Raw genomic sequence first — 25,185 nt, forward strand, 5'->3', positions numbered from 1 at the left:
TATGTACAACAGACTGGCCTCAAAACCAGAGATCTGCCTGCCTCTGCCTCCCAAGTGCTGGGATCAATAGCATGTGCAAACATGCCTAGCTTTCTTTTGATACTTTTAAATCTTAAACAGCTGGCACGGTATTAAAACCTATATTTATAAGAAATTTTAGCCAACTAAGCAGTTCTCTCCTTATAAAGCTGATCTTATAACTACTGAGTGCCAAGGATTTGTGATCTCACTTTAGAAATCAAAGTCCACTGTAATCAACAGTCTACAGGAAGACATTTACAGTCGTTAGAACAATAACCCTCTGAGTGTTGAGTTCAAGAATCTTTTTTTAATCTTGTTTATTTCTTGACAGTCTCACTCTGTAGCCCAGGTTGGCCTCGAACATGCAGCAGTCCTCACACTGGGATTACAGGAAAGTCTGCACTGCTAGGCTACCGTCATTTGTTGAATCCTAAGTAAAATAAAGTATATCGACAGCCAATGCACAAAAAAAAAAAAAGTTGTTTTCACACTGCCACTTCCATTCCCAGTTTTCTTTAAGGCACTCTAGGGCTGGGGAAACAGCTAATTGGTAAAATCCCTGTTTGGCATGCATCACAGAATAAAAACTAACCAAAAAAGAAAAAGGGGGGGGGGCATTGTAAAGTTGGGTGTGGTGGGTGATAACTGCAAGTCCTAGAATGTGGGAGGCTAGGGCAGGAGGATCACCAAAGGTCACACCTTGCTTAAGAGGCTCTGTCGCATAAAACCCACATGTTCGAATTATAGTTCCACTGCACCCCATTTCATTACCGAGACTTTACCCAAGAGTCTAATACTAAAACAAATACTGCTGAAGCTCCCTGAGTTTAGCACACACTACTAAGTTAACCACCTGGCTTTTCTACTATCAAACAAACTTCTCAACGAAGCAAAGACCAATTTAAAAACACTTAGTACCTACAGTTACTTACTTTTAGAATTTCATACATGTAAAATCGAATGTCATAGTCTGTTAACGTCTGGTACAATTGCTGTTAAAGACAAATGAAATTATTTAAGCTATAAAACAATTCTAAGCTAACACCTTTCTCATCCTAATTAATAGTAACTTCAACTAAAAACTGGCTCATTCGCCATGGTCCCAAGATTTGTTTTTCAAATGCTCTCTATTTCTCCACTTTCAAGAGACTCTTGAAGTCTTCACCTCTACATGCAAAGGTAAAGAATAACACAAACACATACTGAAGCTATAATGTAATGCTGGACCTACCTATATATACGACTGACACAACATGCACTGATACACATTTACCACCTAGGGTTTTCTTTCATTTACCTTCCAACTTTCTTCACAGGCATTTTGGTAGATAACCTTTACAGTAGTGAATTGTCCTTCTTATGCCTACACACTTGGTACTACCATCACCAGGGGGATATGAAAATATAAAAACAGATCTGCTGAGCCAACAGAACAGAGCTATTCCAGTGTAGGGTTGCTCTAGACTGCAAACATCTGCAATATAACTTTTCCAGTTTCTAAAAAGGCTGCAGATTCCTTTTTACAACTAATTACCTTTAATGGTGAGTGACATTCTCTGGAAGTTTGAGTTTATTATTCTGATTCTAAAATATCTAAAATAGTTCTTTTTTCTCTTTTTTTCAAACAAAATAAACTATCTGTTTAGTGTACTAACATTCAAACACTGGATTTCTACAAAGTCAAGTCAAACTCTATTAAATGTGTATTTGAGGAAAGTGCCTACATTCTTCAGTTATACCAGAATAGAGAACTATTTGAATAAACAATATGTATTGTCCATGTTTGTGTTATAGCAAAATCTTACATGACCTTTTCTCATTATCTTTTATGATCCATGCCCTAGGGGAGTACAATGATACATTTCAATGCTAGTTGAACTGCCAGGCACTTTAAACGCTCAAGACCTGGGTTCAATATCCAACAGAACAAGAATAAGGAAAAAGAATAAGAGCCTAAAGTTCCTAAGATCTTACGGAATATGCATGTAGTCCCTACTATTACAGAAACAATTTATTCTCTCTTGAACCTAAAGTCAGCATATACTGTCACCATCACTAGTCTGATTACCAGCAGAAACTATTAAATCAATAATAAATATGCTAGCTATAAATGTACTTACTAGTTATTCAAAGAGCACTAAACAGATACAAGTGTAAAATATCCAGACACGGAAAACAGATACTACTTTTAGCACTGATCAATCAATCTAACAGCAAAACATTCTTTTAAAAACAAACAAAAAGCAAGCTATTTTTACACCAACGTTCCCAAAAGATGTTCTGTATAGTTTGAAATGGTTGCTTATGGATGATACCTTGAAGTCTGTGTTGTTTACGTGTTCAAAAACCAAGGCGGGGGTTCGTGACTAAGGGAAGGAAAAGGAAAATGCATTAGTATTGGTTCAAACAGCTTTAGTTTACAGCTTGTGGGCTTTGTGTGGGGAACGTGGCAGCCTTTGCTGCAGTAGTAAGAAACCTTGTCCACTCTTATTGTTACCACACATAGGCTATTTTTGGAAGGATTTTGAAGAAACCCCCCAAGGCTCTAGAGGACTCAACAATATTCCTATTGCCCATTGGCCCTAAGCCTAGGTTTGCAGATTGGATTTCAACACATTTGGTTTTTAAGGTTATCAATCTCTTAGAATAACAGACTTTGTGGGTACATATGTGGGCACATGTTTTAAGTCTCTTCTTTCAAAGCAGGAACACTAAGCTGGTTAAATGTGTAACTGATTTAGAACATTTAAAGCAATATTTAATGGCAGGGTAGTAGAAACAGAACAAAGTAAGTTGTACTTTGGGCCCAATACCCCCTGAGCCCTGGCAAGCCTAGCTAACAATGACTGTACTCACCACAGGGTCTTTTACAATGTCTGCAAGTGTGATGATGTTGGGACCGCCTCTCAAATTCTCCAAAATCTTTATTTCACGCTTAATTTTCTTCTTTTTTACTGGCTGAAATAGTAAAAGTGTATTAGCACACACAAAAGTACTTCTCAGTACATCTCACAGTTACTATAATACAGAACAGTTTCTATCTGAGCTTCCTGAAGAAAGGAAATGTGACAGACTTCTCAGAAGCCCTTCTCCCAGCACTGTTGGGCACTCTGCAGGTATAAAAATCCCCACTCCAAAGACCAGATAGCCACAGAATCATCATTTGGTCTCTATTTAATAGCAATATGTTACACTTTAAAACCTTGTGAGCCATCATTTAAAATGGCAACATAGTAGATCCTTTAAAAAACAAAAACAAACAAAAAACAAAAAAACAACAAAACAAAACTTTTAATGGTGCCAGAGAGAAGGCTCGGCCTATAATGGCACTTGGCCACCAACACTGCTGTGCTGACTCTCTGAGATTCTTCCCAAGTCCATGTGATGAAAGGAGAGAATCAACTCTTGCAAGTTGTCTTCTAATCTCCAAATACCCACAAAATAAGTAAATAAATAATGTTAAAATAAAGCTCTTAATGCATTAAAAAAAAAGAGGGGGGTCTTTTTTATTTCTTCCTATAACCAAAGTGGCTTCAAGTTCATACCAATATTCCTGCTTTGCTTCCAGATGTACTTTAAAGGAATGCAATTTCTTAAAAAAAAAAAAAAAAGGCTAATAGCTAGAACTAATAGGTTTTTTGTTTTTAGGTAGGTGTGTATAAGTGAGATGGTGCACGCCTTTAATCCCAGTATTTAGGAGGCAGAGGCAATTGGATATCAGTGACTTCAAGAACAACCTGGTCTGCAAAGTTGAGTTCCAGAACAGTCAGAACTGTTACACAAAGAAACTCTGTCTCAAAAACAAAACAAAACAAAACAAACAAACAAAAACCTGTGAGAGAAGAAAAATGCTACAAATGAAAAGTGTTTGGAAACCTCTGCTACTCATCTGCAATAGACACCTCTGTGACAAAGAATTGAGCCTCCAATATAATGCAGCACAGCAGCAGTGCATTAATAAACAATTAAAAAAGTTGCATATTGACAGCCCACTGGCTAAATCTGACTCGTGCAATAATACTTCAAAAAACCTTGAGCAAAATTTATATATTTTTAAAATGTTATATGCATGGATAAGTATTTAGTCTGCATGTTTGTGTATGTACCACATGTGTGCGTGATGTCCTCAGAAGCCAGAAGAGCATATCAGATGTTCTAGGACTGGAGTTAAAGCCGGGTATGAGCTGCTATGGAGACTAGGAATCAAACTCAGGTTCTCTGAAGAGAGGTCAGTGCTCTTAACCACTGAGTCATCTCTCCAGCCTTCTAGAGTCAACACAGTCAACACTTAAAATATCAGATTATGTATATATTGTTTTCTAAATTCTCTTTGCCGAGGAAATCAAGAAACACCAGACTTGGACTATTACATGAACACCAGTCAGCTGCAGCTAAGAAACAACTACCTTCTTTTCTTTAGTTGGGAAGGGTGTGTGTGGATGCATGTGTATGTCTAAATATGTGTCAATATTGGGCATCTCCTGAATTGCTATTCCACTACATTTGCTACAAACATTATATATGACATTTATTTACTCTTAAGTAAGTCCCACAGCATGTACATGGAGACCAAAGCACAACGTAGGGAGTTGAACCGTGTAGGTTACAGAGCCTAAACTGAGGTTGTCAGTTCTGTCAGCAAGCATATTCACCTGTTGGACCATCTTGCTAGTCCTCCACCTTATCATCTTCTTTCATTAAATCTGAAACTTACTGAGTGATTAGCCTGCCTGGCCAGCAAATTCCAGACAAACTCAAGTCTATAAATTCTCGGAAATTACTGCCATGTCTGGCTTTTTAGGTAGTTACTAGGGATCTGAACTCTGATGCAGGCCCTCTGACTTGCATGGCAAACACTTTACTTAGTAATGTTCCTAGCTGTTGTTCTGTTTGTTTCTCCTTTTTTGTAGCATTAGGAATCAGATCCAAGGCCTGATGCACTTTTGGCAAGCATTCTACCACTGTGCTTACATGCCCAGATAGTTCCTGTTTCTGATGAAGTATGTGCTTCCAGGCTTGAGTTAGTCCCTAACACTCACATGGCTGAAGTGTATGTGGTGATACTACATTAGGTGTACCTGCTTGCCTTCTTATTCCTATTCTTACAAAGCAGAGGTAATGATTTGTTTATTGAAAACAAAAGCAAAACCGAACTGAAAGCATGAAAATAGACATGAGGTAAGACCTGGGAAAGAGGAGTCTCTTCAGCCACACTCTAACCATCTCTTCTCTTGCTTTAGATCTAATCTGGCAAGCTAGTATCGGGAGTTCTGTTGACTTTAAAGGATATAAAAGGGAGACTAAATTACTAGAAAAAAATTTTTTAAGTGAGATATATAAAAAAAATCTATGTAAGCCGGGTGGTGGTGGCGCACGCCTTTAATCCCAGCACTCGCGACGCAGAGGCAGGACATCTCTGTGAGTTCGAGGCCAGCCTGGTCTACAAGAGCTAGTTCCAGGTCAGCCAGGACTACACAGAAAAAAACCCTGTCTCAAAAAAACCAAAAACAAACAAACAAACAAACAAAAAACACCCTCTATGTGAGCCAGATGGTGGCAGCAGTGCACGCCTTTAATCCCAGCACTCAGAAAGCAGAGACAGGCGGATCTCTATGATTTCGAGGCCAGCCCAGTACACAGAGTGAGTTCCAGGACAGGCCCCAAAGCTACAGAGAAACCCTGTCTTGATCACCCCCCTAAAAAGAGAGAGACATCTATATGCATAAATTCTACATTTCTATGTAGAGACATTATTTCTCTTCTTGTACTCACCTTGAGAATTTTAACAACAACTTTTTCATTATTTGTGATGTTGATGGCTTCAAACACTTCACTATATTTGCCCCTGCCTAATTTTCGAACAAGCTGGTAGTCATCTTGATTTCTGTGGATAAAAACAAAGTGACAATGATTTCAAAATATCAAATTTTCAACTCGCAAAACTATTTTTGCCAGACATGGTGGTGCATGCTTGTAATTCCAGCACTTGGTAGGTGAACACGGAAGATCTGCATTCAAGGTTATCCTGAGCTATTTACAGAAAGGAAGAGAAGCAACACACAATCATTGAGAGAAAAAGACAGACACTTCCATTACCAGCAGAAATAATACAAGAGATATTTCAAATATTATATTAAAAAAAATATGGACCAGTTAAAACTGTGTGTATCAAACATAAAACAGAAAAATTGGGGGCTATGGCTCAATTGGTAGAGTGCTGACCTAGCATATACATGGCCCTGGGTTCAATCTCCAGTACCATGTAAACCAGATATGGTATACACCTATATTCTTAGCATTCAGAAGGTGAAGACAGGAGGATCAAAGTTCAAAGTCATCTTCAGCTACATAGTTCAAAGCTAGTCTAGGCTTCATGAGATTCTGTCTCATTAAGCATTAAAAAGAAAAAGAATAATTAAGCTTTTTCAAATATTCTTTCAAATTTCCAACTATTCATGATCCAATGGCACACTATCTTGGTTAGCTTACATTATGATTTAAATATATAGCTTTTTGTCCTCAACAGCAGGCAGGCTACTTCCCCTTCAGTAACTGATTTGTATATATTCTTGCTTCATACTACTTGGTCCAATATTGGTATTGAAGGCAACAAATGATCCAAGACTATTATAGTTCAATTACACTTAAAAGCAGCCCTTTATTATTAAGCCTCTTTGTTCACAAGTCGATTCCATATATATATATATATATATATATATATCAAACAAATATCTCCATATATATATATATATATATATATATATATATATATATATGGAGATATTTGTTTCATCTTTCACCTATCCTTCAGGACAGGATCTAACATTTAATAAAGCTTGCAACCACACCAGATATAGTGAACCCCAAAGGTCCTGCATTTATCCATACTTTGTTAACTAATAAGGACATGAGACATCACAGGCAGAGTAAAGGATAAGGCATATGTTAATATTTTCCCTTGTCCTCTGTTGGTCAGACCCTTGCTCTAACCAATAACAAATACAGTTCCTTCAGGAGGCCAGGCTGGTTACAGGGGGGGTCTACAAATATTATCCCAAGACTTAAGAGGCTCAGGAAGAGGAATGGCAAATCTGAGGTTAGCCTGGGCTACAAAAAAGTCTGTCACAAAAACAATCAAGCAAACAACAACAAACCGGTAAGGCACAATTCTACCAGGTATGGTAGCGCATACCCATTCCAACTATTTGCCAAATTTAGGGCCTGCCTGGGCTACGTAGTGAATTCAAAGCTAGCCTGTTTAACTTAGAGAAACTATCTCAAAAGAAAAAATGAAGTGGGGCTGGTGGCACACACCTGCAATATCAAATCCCAACACTTGGGAGGTAAAGGCAGGAGGATCAGGAGTTCAAGCTCATCCTTAGTACATGAGAATCTATCTAAAAAATACCAAAAAAATTAAAAATAAAAATAAATAAGGATCTGGAGAGACGAATTAGTTGTCAAGAGCACTTGTTCTTACAAAGGACCTAGCTTCAGTCCCAGCATCAACATGGTGGCTCCTGACCATCTGTAATCCAGGGGATCTAATCTCTCCTGACTTCTGAGGGTACCACACAAAACATTTATACATATCAATTAAGTAAACCTTAAAACAAATAAATATGGGCTGGCAGGATGGCTTAGATGGTAAGGCCCTTGCTAGAAGGCTCAAGTTCAGTCTCTGGTTCCAACTCCCAAATTGTTCTTTGGCACATGTGGCACATACAAACTAAATAAAGTACAGTAATTTCAATAATTTTTTTTTTTTGAGACAGGGTTTCTCTGTGTAATAGCTCTGGCTGTCCTGAAACTGGCTTCGTAGACCAAGCAAGCACCAGGCTGACCTCAAATTTACAGAGATCCATCTGCCTCTGCCTCTCCTGTGCTGGGAATAAAGTTGTGAGCCACCACCACCTAGCAAGTACAATAATTTTTAAAACTCCCCAAAATAAATAAAAAAGTTTAGTTAACATTCTAACATGTATGAATCCCTGATGCATATAACCCAAGGTACGCTAGTGCACACCTCAGTTCCGGAGAAGTAGAGGCAGAAAGATTAGAAGTTCAATGTCATTCTGGTTAGACAGCAAATTTGAGGTCATTCTGAGCTACACAAGTCCCTGTGTCATGAAACAAAGAAAAGAGAAAAGACTGGGGCTATAACCTAGCAGTTGAGTACCTGCTACAATCCACAAGGCCCTAGGTTTAATGGTTAAGTAACGGGATGGGGCTAAATTCTACTTATTCCTATAATACAGTATGCATGATTATCAGCCATTCATATTCTCAGTTAAAAAGGAGAATGAAAGAAAAGACATAATGAACTAAGAACAATGGACAATGTTAATACTATCAGATCTCTTTCTGCTTGTTGAGTTCTCTTACACAAGGGCATATGAACTAACATAGCAAGCAAACAGCACCATGTAAACACTCAAAAGGGCTCTGTAGTATCATTTCAGCAGAGCTATGGAAGAGCATTTGGTTTTGAAGCAGTAAACAAAGGTAATACCTAGAGTTCAAAGTCCATGACATTACAGAATTGTTAAGATTATCAATAGTGATAACACTTACTGGTTTGTACCATGTTTTTTTTAACACCATCTCTAAGCCAAGAGTGTCTCCTCATATGCAGAAAACTGCTTGTTGTTAAATATCACAGCATACCAGAATGGAAACCATACCCTATGTCAGTTCAGGAAGATAGTTTTAACCACTTACAGACTACACAAAGTCATATGGAATCAGATATAAAATATCATATATGGAAGTTAACTTAAACAAAAACAAAAAAAACCAAGGTATTACTGCATAGCCCTGAACCTCCAATTCAAGGTCATCTGGTCTCAGCTTTTCAAATTTAGCTGAGTTATACCTCTATGAGTTTTCAAATTGCTTTATTTTGTACTTAATCTATCAAAATGCTTTTATCACAAAAGTGACAAAACTTTCCATGTTCAGACAGGAAATGCAAATGTTCAAATGAGCCTCTCATGGGTAACTTTGAGAGTAAACACGGTTATTGAAGTAAGCTACAGCTCCGGAGGATAAATGGGCTGCATTCCATGATGCACCTAACTATGATCATGGAAAGGATAAAGGGTAAATCCTGCTCCTCATCCAAAAGAAGTTTCTATTTCTAGAGAACTGTTTCATCCTTTACTATCACCATGGGACACAACTCTGACCACCAAAAGACCTTAAGTAATTAAGCTTGGTGATTTTAAAGTCTCTCAAGTACTTAAAAACCTCTCTCGTATCTTCAATGCTAGCTTTTAACTCAGAAGCCCAGGCAAGTCCTAACTTTGAGTTCTACCTGCCTCAGCTTCCCAAGGTTCCAGAATAGTAGCTAAAGCTTGGAGGCAAGTTGACAGCTAAGTCTTTGTTAGTACCATAATGTACAAAATATATAAACCAGAGAAGTAATCACAATGACTTTTAGACTGCAAACCCAGAAACTAAGCTTGCCAAATCACCAACCTGCTGTGTAGTAAACTTATGGAAGAAAGCAAGCTTGGTTTTGTCCTTGTGTTTTGGAGGGAAGACTTGCTAACATGAATCTACAAGATACAGCACTGTGGGTGAGGACACTGAAGTAAATGGAAATAATTACCCCCATTCCACCACATGTGACTCATAATCCCAGTATTCTCGAGGTCTGTGCGTGTTAACATCTGTGTAAACTCTGGCCCTGCTTGGCACGGGTCCCGACATGTCAGACAGGTTGGCAGACAAAGCTGAACTTGATGTTTGAAGATCTGGCAGTCACTGTGTTCAGAGGCAGATGTAGGTAAGACCTTGTTTCAGACCTATTTTCTTCAAACTGTTGGAAAAAAAAAAAAGTAAAAACAACAAATTATTTTCTCAAAGTATTTAGGGAGAAAACCATTTTACTAATAATAACGATCTCAAATATAATGCTATGCTAAATATCCCAGCTGATCTTAACCAAATTCTACAAAGTAGCCTGTAATCCATATGCAATGTCAGAATTTTTTCTTTTGTTTTTTGAGACAGGGTTTGTTTGTGTTATAGATCTGGCTGTACTGGAACTTTGGCCTCAAACTCACAGAGATCGCCTCCCCCTGTCTCCCAAGTGCTGGGATTAAAGGCGTGCACTACCATTGCCCAGCTGACACCTGCGTCTCAACATGGCAACAAAATAGAAAACTATAAGCTTAGAAATGGTCTAAAATCTGATAATTATACAAGATGGATCACATAGTTCTACTAAAGTAATTTTTGTTGAATTTCCTAGTATTTGGAACAAAAGATTATTCTGGAATGTGAAAGGCGAAACTGGTTTTAATATCACAGTTTTATTTAGTCCATTTAAATACTAATCAAAAGAAATTATGAGAGATGGGGCTAGAGTTCACTGATAAAGTATTTCCTAGTATACAAAATACCTTCACTCAAGCTCCATCACTATCTCACACATAAACACAGGACAGGGACCGAGAACACTTGCCTATCATGTGAGGCCAGGTCTCTCTCTCTCTCTCTCTCTCTCTCTCTCTCTCTCTCTCTCTCTCTCTCTCTCTCTCACACACACACACACACACACACACACACACACACACACACACGAGAGAGAGAGAGAGAGAGAGAGAGAGAGAGAGAGGGGAGAGAGGGAGAGAGAGAGAGACAGACAGACAGACAGTCACAGAGCATAAGGACCTGAGCTCACCCCCCAGGACCCACATAGTAGAATCCAACAAATAATATTTGATCCTGGCACTTGAGAGACAGAGGCAGGCAGATTCTGGTTTACAGAATGAGTTCCTGGACAGCCAGGGATACACAGAAACCATGTCTCGAAAACTGAAAAACACACAAAAGTCTGAGTAATGTGGTCAGACTGTATTGACTCCTCAGGCAGGACTACATTCGAAGAAAAAGCAACTACGTGAGGAAAGCACCTAACTAAGCACTGCTGTAGAGAACCAGTAACATCTGTGGAAAACTCAGGGAAAGTCCAATTGCACTTGCTTATCTTGGAAATTAAAAAAATCAAAATTCAATCAAACAAGAGCTAAGATAATAGTTTAGTAAAGAGCTTACACAGCATCTGCAAAACCTTAAATTCAGTTCCTGGTACCACAAAACAAGAAAAAGAAACAAACCCAATCTTTTTTTTTTTGTTTTGTTTTTTGTTTTTGTTTTTCGAGACAGGGTTTCTCTGTAGTTTTGGAGCCTGTCCTGGAACTAGCTCTTGTAGACCAGGCTGGTCTTGAACTCAATAGAGATCCGCCTGCCTCTGCCTCCTGAGTGTTGGGATTAAAGGTGCCACCACTGCCTGTCTAACAAAACCAATCTTAGTCAAACAAATTTGTCTTTTCTTAAAGCAGCACTGGCATGGTGTGGTGGAGCACTTGGAAGCAGAGGCAGGCGGATCACTGATAAGTCTAAGATTACCCTGGTCTATAGAGCTAGTTCCATGACAGCCAGAGCTACACAGAGAAAATGTCTTGAAAAGCAATCTCTCCCCTAAAAAAAGGAAAGAAAAAAGTGGCACTAGGCGTGATCTTAGGAGTTAAACCCCAGGGCTTTGAATATGCTAGGCACATTCTGCTCTTCCTTGTTGGTCTTCTGAGTCAGAAAAGAACAATTAAAAAGTGGAAAGAAAATAGGATCCAGGGAAATAAGCAAGTCTGAAAGGCCATTGTCAGTCCCTGAAGTCCTATCTTGTAAGATAGGGAGTCCAGTAGGTGATCTCCTCTGTAAGAACCTGGATTCTGAAGGCACTGAAACTGAGACCAAATATGGAGATCGAGGGAAGAAATAAAGCTGCACTGGAGGTTTAATCACATCTCAACTTATTTTAAGGTAGCCTCTGGAGTCCTGACAAGCAAGGTCGAGAGAAAGAAGAGAAAGAGAGGAAGAGAGAGATAGAGAGGGAGAAGGAAGGAGGGCGGAAGGCAGAGAAGGAGAGAATGAATGTCTTGCTATATGTCTCAATGATTCCACACAGGGATGGAAATCTGAAACTCAGCAGCACCAGCAACACAAAGTCAGGTTTACTGGCACCTACCTACACCTATAATCCCATTATCTGAGCAGTAGAAGCAGGACAATTGGAAGCTCGAGTTCAGAGGCTGGAGAGATGATAGCTTGGTGGTTGAAAAGCTCCATTCCCAGCATTCACATGACAACTTCCAACCACCTGTAGCTCCAGTTTCAGGAACTTCAAAGTCCTCTTTTGACCACAGGGGCACTGTATGTATACAGTACAGAGAAGAGACATATATGCAGACAAAACACCCAAAGAAATTAAAACAAAACAAAAATTCTTAGAGAGGACGCAGGCTTGGTTTCCAGTACCCATCTAACGTGCTCACAACCATGTGGACCTCCAGTTCTGGGGGAATCTGAACACCTCTTCTGGCCTCCACAGGTACCACATGCACATGGTGCACATGCATACATGCAAACAAAACAAGCATAAAATAAAAATAATTCTATTTTTGTTTTCTTTTTGAGACAGGGTCACTTCCTGGCCATCCTGGAACTCACTGTATAGACAAGGCTGACCTCAAACTCGGAGATTCATCTATCTCTACCCCACAAGTACTGCTAAAGGCGTGGGTTACGACACATGGCAATAAATGAAACTTAAACAAAAACCCATCATTGGCTACATAGTGACTTTGAGGCCAATTAGAGCTCCGTGAGAACCTGCCTCAAATTTAAAGTTAATTTGATTCTTAAAATTAGCTTTAATTTTTTTTTTATGTGTATGTGTGTTTTGTCTGCAGAGGTCAGAAGAGAACATTGGAGCCCCTGGAGTTACAGATGGCTGTGAGGCACCATGTGGGTACTGGGAATCAAACCTGGGTCTTCTGGAAGAACAAGTGCTCTTAACTGCTATGCCAACTCTCTAGTCCCTTTATGATGATGATGATGATTTTGAGACTATCTCTGCATAGTCCTGGAGCTTGCTGTGTAGACTAGGATGGCCTTGAACTCACAGGGATCTTCCTGTCTCTTGACTCCTTGTGCTGGAATTAAATGTATGTACTAACAGACCGGGTCCCTTTATTACTCTGAGACAGGGTTTCTCTATGTAACAGCCCTAGCTGTCTTGGAACTCACTTTGTAGACCAGTTGGCCTCAAACTCAGAGATCTGCCTCCTACCTCCAGAGTGCTGGAATTAAAGGAGTGAGCAACCACTCCTTTATTACTTTCTTAAATAAGCCCTTTATTACTTTCTTAAAGATTTATTTTTATTCTATGTATGAATGTTTCCCTACATGTATGTACACCATATGCATAACTGGTGCTGGAAGAAGCCAGAAGGGTCAGGTCCCCTGGAACTAGAGTACAAGCTGCCAGGACAGTACCAGCAATCAAATCTGCATCCTCTGGAGGGCAGTAAGTGCTCAACTGATGAGCCTAAATTCCAGTCCAATTTGATAATTTTAGCACAACTTATTCTTTCAAGAATCGAGGAGACAGTGTAACATAGGCATTAAGCTATATTCCAACATGATATTCAAGTTGGGTGGATGATTTACAAAATATCTTCAGAAAAGATACAGTAGCATTCAGAACTAGACAGGTGGCAACAATAGTTTAATAGAAGTTAACTTTATTTTTTCCTCATTTTTTTTAAAGAACAAGTATCCAACTTTAAGACATTACTGAATCTTTCCTGTTAAAAGACTCAATTACTGAAATGTTAAAAACTCAAGACACAGAGAAAATACTGGCATTGGACTAATAAACAGGACTACTACTCTAGCTACTACACTGCACCTTACATAAATAAGTTTAGGCCTAAGGTTGATGTCAGAAGTCTTCCTCCAAGGTTTTTACCTTACTCTTGGAGGTCAGGTCTCTTGAACCCAAAACCTAGTTTCACTAGCCAGCTTGCTCAGGGAATTCCTGGCTCTGCCTTCCAATGCTAGAATTACAGGTGGACAGTCACTCCTGTCTGGCATATACCTGATTCTGGGCATCAGAACTTAAGCTCCCTTGCTTGAGACATCTCCATGACCACCCCCCCCCCCCAACACCTTCTTTGACAGGGTCTTTGACAATCCTCCTGCTTCAGCTCCTAAAGTGCTGTAATTATAAGCACATGCCACCATCCATGGTTTAAACCACAATTTGTTTCTTTCTTTTGGTTTTTTGTTTTGTTTTGTTGTCCTTTATGAGGACAGGGTTTCACTGTGTAACTCTGGCTGGCCTTGAACTCAAGAGTTCCACCTGCTTTTGCCTCCTGAGTACTGGGATTGAAGGTGTACACCACTACCACCACCTGAAACTGGAATTTATCTATAGTACTACATCTGAAAGGTGCTGCTTAGTACTGTCAGGCCCCATACACACTCACACGCACCTGCACACAAGTGTGCCCACACAGTGCAAACACATACACAAAAGATAAATAGGGCTCTAACGATGGCTTTGTGAATAAACTTAGCATCAAGTCTTGATAACCTGGGTTTGACTTCCAAAATCTACATGATGGAAGAGAACCACCAGGTGCCCCTTCCTCACAATAGAAAAATATATCTTTTTTTTTTTAAAAAAAAAAAATGATACTGGTGAATTAAATTGAGGAAAAAATAGAGCTTAATAAAATTACTGGGTTGTAATGCACCCTTTTAATACCAGCACTTCAGAAACAGAGGCAGGTGGATCTCAGAGTTCAAGGTCAGCCTGTACACAGAGTAAATTCCAGGACAGCCAGGGCTACATAGAGTAATACCATCTCAAAAGTAACAAAATCACCAATACAAAATGGATTAATAAAACCAACCACTAGAATTGACAGTTTCCAAGCTTTCTTTGACCTTCAAATTCCAAAGTTTCTTTCTTCTGTCTCTCGGATACATGGTTTCTCTGTGTAGCTTTGGAGCCAGTCCTGGAAGGCCTCTGTAGACCAGGCTGGCCTTGAAATCAGAGATCCACCTGCCTTCTGCCTGGGTTAAAGGTGTGAACCACAAACAATTAAGAAAACTTCCTGTTCAAAACAGTAAATTTATTTGGCTATACTAAGGGTCTGATTTTGAACTATATTTATAATAGCTGTGGATATAGCTCAGTGATAGAACTCTTGCATAGGGACTAGTCTGATAACACGGCATACCTCCCTAGAAAAACAAAATCACTGGGCTGATGAGATGGCTCAGAGGTTAAGAGGACTGGCTGCCTTTCCAGGTGGACCCAGGTTCAAACATTCCCAGCTCCAATATGGCAGCTCACAACTGTCTGTAACTCAGTTCCAGGGATTTGGAGACGGACACACCAATGCGCACAAAACTAAATAAATTTTAAAAAAGAGAAAAAAAAATCACTTTAAAGCTGGGCATGATAACACATGCCTGTATGCAACCACTCAAGAGGAAGATCACAAGTTCCACAATCAGGAATACAAAGTAAGATCTAATTCCATAATGGGTCACAACAATGCACCTTACTGAAGGAGGAACCCATTGGGCATTATCTTTAGATGACAATTCTACTACACAAATGGGCCCTCTGCTTTTATTCCTACCAAAAAAAAAATTACAGCATTATTGCTCTGAAAGGCAATGCAGAAGTATTTCTAACCTAAAACAAACTTATGAAAAACGGCAAAACAAAAACATCAGCATTTGAAGTCCTTTGTCTAAATTTTATTTTTCCACCTTATGCCAGAAAACTAGTATCAATGTTAAATAAATGATACAGCAATAGTAGGATGTCTTCCAAAGTGAAACATTTATTTAAATTAAAAAAAAAAGAAACCAAGTTATTTTGTTATCATAATTCTACCCTAAAAACTTAACAGGCAGAAAAGCCATCAATTGTGTATTTTATCTTTTGATCAGACAACAGAGGCAAAATGAGTCTTAGTGTGAAACTTAATCTCACTGGTCACCATTCTCTGGAACGTACGGACAGAGACCTAAAGCCATCTAAAGCGGAACTCAACATTTACATCTGTAATAATCCCTGCTACCATTTGAATGTCTCTTAAAATAGGTGTGGCATGAGATGCAAACTCTCAGGTTCAGAGGTAAATAGCCTATTACTCCTCCCCCCATTACAGGAGTACTAAATAGAAAATAGATTTGAACCCACGTCTATTTAGAACTCAGGACCTAAACAGGTTCTTTTTACTAAATTCAATACCAGGTCCTTAAATTCTGCAAAAAAGACCTTCTTTTAAAAACAAAAACAAACAGAGCTGGAGAGATAGCCCAGTGGTTAAGAGCACTATTCTTCCAGAGGACCCAGGTTCAATTCCCAACACCCAAAGGGGCAGCTTACAACCGTCTGTAACTCCAGTTCTGGTAGACCTGATACCTTTACACAGGCAAAATAACAATGCACAACAAATAAGGAAAGAAGAAAATGAATAAAATTAAAAATAAACAAAAAGACGGGGTCTTACTATGTAGCCCTGGCTGGTCTGGTGCTCTTTAGGTAAACCAGGCTGGCTTTGACCTCAGATTCACCTGCCTCTGCCTCCTAAGTAATAGGTTCAAATTGATTTTTTAACAGCTAACAAAAACACTGCCATGTTGGGTGTAATGGCACACACCTTTAATCTCAGCACTCTGGAGACAGAGGCAGGCAGATCTCTGGGAGTACAAGGTCAATCAGGTCTAATAGCGAGTTTTAGACCAACCAGGAATACATGGTGAGATTGTCTCAAAAAAGAAAAAAGAAAAAAAAATAAAGAAAATAAGAGAAAAAAAAAGCAAAACAAAACCCAAACTAAAACTACTGTCTTGTGGTGTAGATGGAGTGGCTGTCTGAGTGGCCTTTAAAACAAAGTCTTTGCTTTAAAGATGTATGAGGGTCACCTTAGGACATGTTTTAAAAAACTGGAATATACAATGGCTGTGAAAAATTAAAACAAAAACCAAGAGCACAACTACATGTTAACTACAGGAGAACCCATAGGTAGCTGCCGGTGGATAGTTAAGTCCTTAAGAATGATATCTGAAAATTCTTCAGTACATTCAAAGTGTGAAATGTAACATTTTGTCAGAAAGACGAACAGAAGCAAATAATGAAAATAATCTCCAACTAAATTACACAGGGGAAAAAAAAGGCCCAACACCGATGGGGGAAGCTTTGTTAACCAATCATCTTTAAGAAGTGGAACCTAGTTAAGGTGTGGCTACCTGGAGGTAGCCAGGAAGAAAAACTGGGAGGGACCAGGAATTCTCTGGTGATTCCTGCTGGACACAGCGGAATTTGGACTTCCCATTTTGTGGTGTGAGTTTCCCCTTATAATAAGTGAAAATATAATTGTTTATCTTTAAGCTGGTCTGGTTACTTCCCGATTCAAGTTAACTTATACACAATATGCTTGAAAATTTACTGTTTTAATTACCAGGCTATGTTTTTTAAAGGAAGAGGACAAGGAAGAGTGCTTGTCTAGAACGTGCAGTACCACAGGTTCAACCTCCAATAAAGAAAAGTGAGACAAAAGAGTCTAGAGATTGGGGTACAGTTCAGTTATAAGCACTTACCTTGCATGTCCAAGGCCTTAGGCTCAACCCACAGCAACACACACCCAAAAAATGTACTTTTCACTGTGCGTTGTGATTTACCCCTGTAATCTCAGCACGCAGGAGACTCAGACAGAAGGATCACCTTAAATTAAAGTCCAACCCTGGCTACACAGCCACGGCCCTGTCTCCAAAAAACCCCACCCCCAAAAGGACAAAAAAAAAAAAACCAAAAAACAAAAATAAATGAGAGTTTATGATTTGTATCAGGCATGGTGGTATGGGCCTGTAATCCTTATATTTAAGAGACAGAGGCAGGAGGGTCCCTACAAGTTCAAGGCCACCCTGGTTTACTAGCAAGTTCCAGGACAGTCAGAGAATTACAGTGAGACCACATCTTAAAAATAAGCAAACAAACAAAAGCACTTGTAAAGATTCTATCAGGCCAGCCAAATGGCCGTAGACTTCAATCTTAAGGATTCACAGGGTACAAAGAAAATACTGACTGAGGAAAGTTATCCTCTGACCTCTACACACACACACAGAGACCAGACAGACAGACAGACAGACAGACAGACAGACAGACACACACACACACACACACACACACACACACACACACACACACACACACGAGTCCATCCCCATTTGTAAGAAATCATATCACTTCTACAAAAACATAAAAGATTTTATGTCTTAGCTGGGTGTAGTGGCTCATACTTGTAATCCTAGCACTGGGGAGACTGAGACAGGAGGTTTGTCAAGTTCAAAGCCAGTCTAGGGGCTAACACAAGTGAGTACCAGATTAGTCTGGGCTATAGAGTAAGTCCCTGTCTCAATACTGTCTCACAGGACTGTCCATCTCCCTCCCTACTTCACAATTTATGACTTAAAAATACACACCAAAGACAGAGGTACAGCTCAGTGGCAAAGTGCGTACCTAGCATGGGCAAGACCCCAGGGTTCACTCCCCAGCATGCTGCCCTACCCCCAAAAGAATAAAATCCACACACACACCCAAAACCAAAGCAAAGCCAGAAAGATCACTTGAAGTTCTATGCCCATCTGGTCTACACAGTGCATGGCTCAGTGGGTTAAGGCGCCTGCAGCCTAACAACCTGAACTCAATCCCTGGGTATTGTGTAGAAGAGAAACTACTCCCAAATGTTGTTCTCTAACCTCCAGTTACACACATGGCACAGTATGCATTCATACACAAAAGTAAAAAAGTCAACAAAAATGGGTCAAGGGTGTGTGTGTACCCCCGTGATAGAACACTTACCTAACTACATATAAAGCTGGGTGGTGATGGAGCACACCTTTAATCCTAGCACTTGAGGCATAGGCAGGTGGAGAGATGGCTCAGAGTTTGAGCACATACTGCTCTTACAGGAATTCAGTTCCTGATACTTATTTCAGGTGGCTCATACTGCCTGAGACTCATGACTCAACTCTAGGGGATCCGCTGTCCTCTTAGGACACCACACTCACCTGCACACATTCCCAAATAGATTAATACAAATACACACAATAAAAATATTTTAAAAAAGAAAATACCTCTAATTAAAGGCCATTTATCTACAGATGAACAAACTTAGACCTCTTTCTGAGTCCGAAACAAGAAGATAAATTCAAACTACAAGTAAGAGAATCCTAGATCTTGGGGACTAGAAAAAAGAAAAAAAAAAAAAAGAAGAAGAAGAAGGACTCTTGGATCTGTCGAAACTATACAACATACACTGTCTCTGGGTAACCGAGGCACCTATACTGGGTGTGACTTATATACCGATCCACACCTAAGCAACAACTCAGTGCCTCACTCACCCAGCAGGCCACACCAGAAACAAGATGGACAAGTCAAGAGTCTCTTTAAAAAATAAGAACTCTTGGCATCAGAAAATCAAAATCAAGAATAAAAAGTAGCAACACCAACACTGACATGATATATTATTAGCTGGTGATTTCATTAATAATCTTCACAATTCAGAATATTCTGAGCTGTAGAGTACTAACCCATTTTACAGATGAAGAAACTGAAGAATATTACGTCAGTAGCTATTACTCCAGCTGTAGAGGTTGAAACAACAACAACAACAAAAACAAACAAAAAACAAGGCTGGAGAGATTGTGAGGTTTGACCCTCAAATCTCTAAGAGCAGAGTTCTTCCTACTAGCCTCCTAGCCCTCCTACCCCCTAGCAACTTCAGCGAATTCTAAATTCCATTCTCTCCCATCCAGTTCCTACAGCTGTCTTAGAAATTACCCCAGGGCACAGAGTAAGATCCTCACGGAACCACAAAATGCTGCTAAACTGAGACACAGTGTATTTATTATGACAAAATGCCAGCCAACTGTGAAGTTGAGGGTAACAGTATCTGGGGGTCCTTGATATAGTACCTCTTGGGGGTCCAGAGTATAGCAAGCATTCAGGGGCTGCTGAATGAGTATCTTCTGACTAATCCAAATAGTCACTTTATACTTTCTGATACAAAAATGACACAATTTTCTAATAAATTACCCCCTCCCCATTTCAGAGGGAGTATCTTATCTTGAGACAGGACATACTACGTAATTGCAGGTATATAGTATGCAAATATACACTGTATTTTATATACACACAGAGATTGCCTTTATCTCATAGGCACACACCACCATAGCTTCTTATCGTCTGTTCACAGCTTTGGAGCTGGAGTTACAGACGGTTGTGAGTCACCATGTGGGTGCTAGGAATTGAACTCAGGCCCTCTTAGAAGAACAGTCACTTTTCTTAACTGTGGAGCCATCTCTCTAGCCCTGTCCATTCATTTTTAATAGGGTGGTTTTCTTAAAATTCATAGAGCACTAGTGAGATAGCTAAATTGAGAAATGCCCATTAGAGCATTAATCATAACTAAAAAAATCCAAGTGCTCACCTTTCTAAGACTAAAATGTTTCAGTTAATAAAAACCATTCAGAAAAATTCACAAGTCTCGGAGTTAAAAGAACAGACAAAAAGTATTTGAGATCTGACATATACAAATTATAAAAAAATCCTCTAATCATATACTCAATTCTAAAATTTTCAGGTAACAGTATTTTTCTCATGTAAGAAAAACTTCATCACAATTAAAAGGCGCTCACCCACTATAGCAACTGTTGTTAAGTAGGTTTTTTTGTTTTGTTTTTAATTAATATTTATTTATTTGTTTATTATGTATACACTATTCTGTGTGTACGCTTGAAGGCCGAAGAGGGCACCAGACCTCATTACAGATGGTTGTGAGCCACCATGTGGTTGCTGGGAATTGAACTCAGGACCTTTGGAAGAGTAGGCAATGCTCTTAACTGCTGAGCCATCTCTCCAGCCCAAGTAGGTTTTTTTTAAAATCTAAGGCTAAAAGACACAAAATATGTTGAAACTAATAGAACACCACTCCTAGCTTTATCTTGTGATGTAATTATCTATTCCCTCAAACTTTTTAAATGGCTCAATTCTTGATTTCTATAACATGTTTGGCCAACAACTGTTGGATTCTGATCTGTAACAATATTTAAATATTGGCTAGGAATTATCAATTGTTTCTTTTCTGTGGGAAAAAATTCCAACTGTTCACTTTTCTAAACAGATTAAAATGTTTCAGCTAATAAAAAACAACTCAGAGCCTGGTGGTGGTGGCGCAGGCCTTTAATCCCAGCACTCAGGAGGCAGAGGCAGGCGGATCTCTGTGAGTTCAAGGCCAGCCTAGTCTATAAGAGTTAGCTCCAGAACAGGCTCCAAAGCTACAGAGAAACCCCGTCTCAAAAAAACCAAAACCAAAACCAACCAACCAACAAGCAAACAAACAAACATCAAAAAAAAAAACCCCCAGAAGAACCAAGACCAGTGTTAAAGTGTTAAAAAAAATAGATGAAGCGGGGGCATTTGATATGTGACATATATAAATTGTAAAATATTGATGCCTATAATTCCAGCACTTGGAAGGTCAAGGGACGAGGAGAGCAGAAACTCAAGGTCATCCTCAGCTACTTACTGAATGGGGGGGGGGGTGTGGGCTCAAGACAGAGTTTCTTTGTGTAGCAGCTCTGGCTGTCCTGAAATTCACTTTGTAGACCAGGCTGGTGTAGAACTCAATGAGATATGCCTTCCTCTTCCTCCCAAGTGCTGGGATTAAAAGAATGCGCCATTCTGGAATGGCTGTTTCTGGAACTTACTGTGTAGACCAAAATGGCCTTGAACTCACAGAGATCCACTAGCCTCTGCTTCCCAAGTACTGGGATTAAGGTGTGTACCATTATGCCTGGTTCATAATTTTAAATCAGGTAATACAAGCATTATAAATTATTGTCTGAAAATGCTAAGCCCTTAGCAAATAAAATGCAAACCACATCAGATGTAAGTTTCTGCAATTATATATTTACATACAAGTTGTCAAGTTACCATACATGTTATAATCAGTTAATATGTTGGGGACATCTTCTGAGCTAGGTACTGTCTCTCAACTAATCCTCACAATGACTCAGTGAAGAAGCAGACAGAAAGAAACTATAGTCCCAGGTATTTTAGGGCGCGCAAGGAGAATACAGGTTCAAAGTCACAACTACAGTCTTGACCAGGATCCTTTAGACAGCTCTAGAGTCATCCTGGTTACCCTTTAGAGGATAATTTTCCTTACGGCAAAGTCTAAAAACCAAACTCAAGCAGAGAATCTCAAAAGTCCATTATACCTTGAAATGTTACTTTGTCAACTGTATTTCAATGAAAGAAATGGTCTTACTTCCTTCATATTCTAATGTTTAGTTAGTCCAAATCTTCTGATTCCAACCTGAGGACACTATTAAAAGAACAATGTCAAGCAGAGCAGTGGACTCTACATGTAATACAAGCACTTGGAAGGCTGAGGCAAGGAATCACCGTGAGTTCTAGGAAAGTGTGGGCTACAGAACGAGATCCTTTCACAAAAAAATAAAAAACATTTTGTAGATATGATTGCTAAATCTAACCTCAAATGACAATGACAGACAGAAATAAGTAATATCTCTGAGTAAGCCGAACTGTAACAGAATAGACACTACCAATGGCCAGTGATGCTGCCACAGTTATTCAGCACTAGAACCAGCACTTCAGCAGGTTATCTAGGCCCTTCATATTGCATCTGAGGACAGGAACAAAATATTTAAACATTAAGGGCTTGAGAGATGTCTCGGCTGTTAAGAGCACTTAGGTTAAAAAGACTCCCCAGTTCAATTCTCAGTCCCTACATGGAAGCACACAACTATCTTGAATTCTCTCCAGTTCCAGAGGAACGAATACCCTCTTTTGGTCCCTATAGACATTAGACATACATGCAGGCAACACACTCACACATATTTTAAATATCAAGCTCAAGGCATAAGTGCTACTCTATACATTATTCTAGGAACAATCTTTGCTGCTTTTGTTCTCTAGGAAACAACTACCTCAACATTCTGAAATAAACCTAGCAAAAGTCAGAGTAAAGTTTTCTATTGTTGCTGTAACAAATTACCAGAAATAAGAAAAAAAGCAACATAAATTACAGTTTCAGTAAATCAGAAGCAGAGTGGGCTTAACTGGGTCTTGTTGAGTGGCCAACTAAGCCAAACCCAAAGTATCAAGGAGCCATTTTTCTGACTGGAAGCTCTGGGAGGAATCAGCTCCCTGCTCATTCAGGTTGTTGACTTAATTTCCTATGGTTGCTGGACTGGAGGACTGGCTCCTCTGATGGCTGTCAGCTGGAGCTCTCTTTGTTGCACAAGGCTGCTTGCTGTATTCATAATTTCCCTGTTGCCAGCTTCCAGAATGGTAAGATGGAATCTCTAACTCCACCCAAAGTTCTTTGCTTTAAAAAAAAAAAAATCTCACTATGTAGTCCTGGCTGGCCTCAAACTCAGACTCACTTGTATCTGTTTCTGGAATACTGGGGTTAAGGGTATGGACTGCCCCATCCAGAAACAGGTTCTTTGCTTTTTAAGGACACGGTGGTTAGACTAAATCTCGGGGGGGGGGGGGGGAGAACAAACAAAGACAGAGTAATCCTGAGTCCCTTAAAAGTCCCTACATCAGCAGTTCTCAACCTGTGGGTCATATCCCCTTTGGAGACTGAACAACCCTTTCAGAGGAATCACGTATCACATATTTACATTATGATTCATAACAGTAGCAAAATTATAGTTATGAAGCAGCAATGAAATAATTTTATGGTTGGGGTCACCACAACATGAGGAACAGTATTAAAGGGTTGCAGCATTAGGAAGATTGAAAACCACTGCCCTAAATAGTCTTTCTGCCACATAACAATATTCTAGGGATTAGGGTGCCAACACTTAAGTGGGGTCATTAACCACTATAGTCCATCCTACAGCCTCCAAACATTTACATTTTCCCACAAAACACATTCATCCTATACCAAGTTAAGTCCCCAAAGATCTCAAACCACTATAGCATCAGGACATAGTCTAAAAGTCTCATCTAATGCTTTCAGGTTAAAAAGAAAAACCTAAATCTCAGCTAGGAGTGGTGGCATACAACTGTAATGTCAGCATTTGGGAAGCAAAGACAGGAGGATAGTCAACAAATTTCCTCCAAGCCAGCCTGGTCTAGTGAGCTTCAGGTTATGAAGGCATACATGGAAAAATCCTACCTCAAAACAAAATCAACAACAAAATATCATCATTTAATTTAGGTATAAGATGTTCTGGGCTACAATATGTTAACTAAAACATTTGGAATACAAACGTAAGAAATACACCCAAAGTGATGCCAAAGTCCACTCCATTTCTTGCCCAAAGAAAATTCTCTGTTGCTTTGTTTCAATCCTCTAGGCTCTTGGTCCTACTTAAGAGACAAGGGCTTAAGAGCGCTCACATCCTTCATATGCAACAATCCTCTTTAATTTTTCCTACTTCTTTTTTAAAACTGATATTTATTGAGCTCTACATTTTTCTCTGCTCCCCTCCCCCCAGGTTCCCATGCTCCCAATTTACTCAGGAGATCTTGTATTTTTCTACTCTCTACTTCCCATGTAGATTATACCTATGTAAGTCTCTCTTAGTGTCCACATTGTTGTCTAAATTCTCTGGGATTGTGGTTTGTAGGCTGGCTTTCTTTGCTTTATGTTTAAAAATCACCTATGAGTGAGTACATGTGATAATTGTCTTTCTGTGTCTGGGCTACCTCACTCAAAATAATGTTTTCTAGCTTCATTTTTTTTTTTGCCAGAATTTTGAAGCTGAAAAAAATACATTCCCCCCACCCCCCAAGACAGGGTATCTCTGTGACTTTGGAGCCTGTCCTGGAACTAGCTCTTGTAGACCCAGGCTGGTCTCGAACTCACAGAGATCTGCCTGCCTCTGCCTCCCGAGTGCTGGAATTAAAGGCATGAGCCACTACTGCCTGGCTAATTTTTCCTACTTCTTTCAATGGACATTAGATTAGCATTGTTCCCTTGGGCATAAAATTATCAAGAATGCAATGGGGCTTTCTTAAATTTCACGGAGGTCCACTCCCTTACAAAGATGTTCACAATTAAAGCAAGCTTCACCTTCATCATTTTGCTAGGATATCTAAGTTAAAAAACAAAACAAAACAAAAGAAAACCCCTAAGTTTATTTGCAAATAAACTTACAAACTCTGTGTTCCATAGCACAAGATACAATTTCTGTTCAGTTTGCTGTAACGTGTAACTCACTCCTATCCCAGTCTTCACTAGT

At 39.4% G+C, this 25,185-nt stretch overlaps 1 protein-coding gene across 3 annotated transcripts in view; it reads right to left on the bottom strand.

Moving 5' to 3' along the window:
• The window catches only part of Csnk2a1 (casein kinase 2 alpha 1), a 45,931-nt gene that overhangs the window by 16,524 nt on the left and 4,222 nt on the right, over positions 1 to 25,185 (bottom strand). For all 3 annotated transcript variants that reach the window (XM_085697225.2, XM_085697224.2, XM_085697223.2), the window contains exons 2-6: positions 9,635 to 9,844; positions 5,794 to 5,905; positions 2,878 to 2,979; positions 2,337 to 2,387; positions 954 to 1,013 (exon numbers count right to left, since the gene is read on the bottom strand). In XM_085697225.2, the coding sequence (XP_085553351.1) occupies positions 954 to 1,013; positions 2,337 to 2,387; positions 2,878 to 2,979; positions 5,794 to 5,905; positions 9,635 to 9,735 (426 nt within the window). In that variant the 5' untranslated portion in view covers positions 9,736 to 9,844. The remainder of the gene's footprint in view (positions 1 to 953; positions 1,014 to 2,336; positions 2,388 to 2,877; positions 2,980 to 5,793; positions 5,906 to 9,634; positions 9,845 to 25,185) is intronic.

Source organism: Myodes glareolus, chromosome 10, assembly GCF_982192425.1.
Source record: "Myodes glareolus chromosome 10, mMyoGla1.1, whole genome shotgun sequence".
In the NCBI taxonomy this organism is placed as follows: domain Eukaryota; kingdom Metazoa; phylum Chordata; class Mammalia; order Rodentia; family Cricetidae; genus Myodes; species Myodes glareolus.